Source organism: Gavialis gangeticus, unplaced genomic scaffold (genome assembly GCF_001723915.1).
Source record: "Gavialis gangeticus isolate Ggan-Ray unplaced genomic scaffold, GavGan_comp1, whole genome shotgun sequence".
Taxonomy (NCBI): domain Eukaryota; kingdom Metazoa; phylum Chordata; order Crocodylia; family Gavialidae; genus Gavialis; species Gavialis gangeticus.
In genome coordinates this window covers 31470603-31472568 of record NW_017729034.1, presented here as the reverse complement: position 1 = coordinate 31472568, position 1966 = coordinate 31470603, and the positions used below count along the sequence as shown (strand labels likewise).

Here is a 1966-nt window from a genome sequence, read left to right as displayed (position 1 = left end):
CTCCCTGCTGCTGCTGCGCCGCGACTACCGCTTCCAGCGCGTCCGCTTCTGGGGCCGCCTGCAGGGCCTGCGCGGCGCATACTACATTGCCGACGGCCGCGCCACCGACCTGGCCGCGCCGCCACAGCGCCTCTACAGGTGCGCGGGGAGGGGGTGGGGTGGGCTGGGCTGCCCGAAGCCAGCCCAGGAGATGTGTTTTTTCCAACGTGACCTAATGTCATGACGAGGGGTGCACCGGTACAGGTGTTTTGGGGCAATACCGATGGCCGATTTTTAACGGGCCATGTCGGGCCACGCCGATCCCACTGCTAATATGCGGGGGGGGGGGAGCTTGGAGAGCAGTGTCCAGCTGGAAAGTCCGTGGGGGAAGGGGTGAGGTGGGGAGGGCAAGGTCCCCGCTGTGAGGGAGGGAGTGGGCTGACCTGGACCTGTCCATTGGCTTCCAGGATTCAGCTGGGGTGGAGCAGGGACAGAGTGGCTTGTTCAGGCCACTCTGTCCCTGAGGCGAGGCAGAGTGCAGTGCGCTCCCCCTGCTATGCGCACCCCGGGAGGGCAAGTGGGCTGTGTGCTCCCAGATCTGCGCAGGGCAGGGAGGGCTGTTGGTGTGGGCTGGGGTGGTGCCCAGCTCTTCCCAACAGGGGGGTTGGGCCGGGCTGTGCTCAGGGTGGGTGGTGGCAGTGCTGGGAGAGGGGCTATGGGGGGAGCTGCAGCCACCCCTGAAATTTGCCATGGCCTCCCTCCCAGGGCTGCTGCCATCTGCCCTGAGTGCAGCCACAACCCAAGTGCCCCACGGGAAAGAGCCTGGCGCTGCCCCTTGCCGCGGGCACAGATCTGGGGCCACACCTCCCCCATGCCGTCCTGAGGTACTGCTCACAGCTCCGTCCCACACCCCGCCCCAGCTGTGCAGCTCCAGCCCCAGCCCCACTCCCTCCCTTACCACAGGGGCCTTGATCTGCTCCCCCCCACACATTCCTCCCCTCACAACAGACTTACCAGCTAGACCTGGCTGCTCTCCATGTTGTTGGGCTGTGCTTCTGACAGCCTGTGTACTACGCTATAGCTGCGTGCATGCACGGGGCATTTATTGACCACATCAACCAAAAAAGGCCGATTGCCGATACTGTTAATTTTCCTTATATTGGTGCTGATCTGATATGGGACTGATGTATCGGTGCACCTCTGGTCATTAATTGTACTGTTCAACCCATTCACAATATCAATCTCTCAGATTGCTTTCAAGTCACCAGGAGATTGATGCCGATTCCGGTAGGCTCCCTTCCAATCCAGGAGGGTTTGCAACCTTGGGATCAGGCCGTGTCCTAACGGTAGGGTTACCATATTTTCAGTTTTAAAAAAGAGGACATCTGTCAGGGGGTAATATGTGGGGGGCAATGATATGCCTGTGCCCTCCTCCTGCTCCTCACTCCCAAGCCACAGCCCCTCCAGACCTGCTGCTGCCCTCACTTCTGACCCACAGTACAATGGCCCCCAGACCATGCTGGTGCTCCGCACTCCCGACCCACAGTCCCCTGCCCCCTGGTGCCCTTTACTCCCAAGCCACAGCCCCCTTAGCCCTGCCAGTGCTCCTTATTCCTAACCTGCAGCCCTTGTCCCTCCCCAGCCCTGCTGGTGCCACTCAATCCCAACCCATGGCCCTGTTGCCCACACAGCTCCCTGCTGGCCCCAAAGAACCTTCCCACCCACTATCCCCACTGAAGGGACAGGCACCTTCCCCGCCTCCCCACTCAGCCCTGCTGCAGCCCCAGTGCCGGCAGGTACCTGTCCCACTCACATGCTGATACACCCCTCCCCGCCCTGTCCCTAAGCCCTGGGCCTCCAAGCCCTGCCTCCCACAGACTTACGTGTCTGCAGCTGCCAGGGCCATGCTCAGCACACATGATGCCCCTGCCTCCAGTCGCTCTCCCTTATTGTCCCCAGCCCCAAGCAGCTCCTTGCTAGGGCAAGC

The 1966-nt window shown here is 62.0% G+C and overlaps 1 protein-coding gene across 1 annotated transcript in view; it reads left to right on the top strand.

The window, feature by feature from the left end:
- Window position 1: 1 nt before the first annotated feature.
- RSPH9 (radial spoke head 9 homolog) overlaps window positions 2-1966 on the top strand; it is a gene marked incomplete at its 5' end in the record, with an annotated part of 27052 nt that continues 25087 nt past the window's right edge. Inside the window, one exon of the mRNA XM_019526705.1 lies at window positions 2-138. Coding sequence (XP_019382250.1) covers window positions 2-138 — 137 coding nt within the window. The remainder of the gene's footprint in view (window positions 139-1966) is intronic.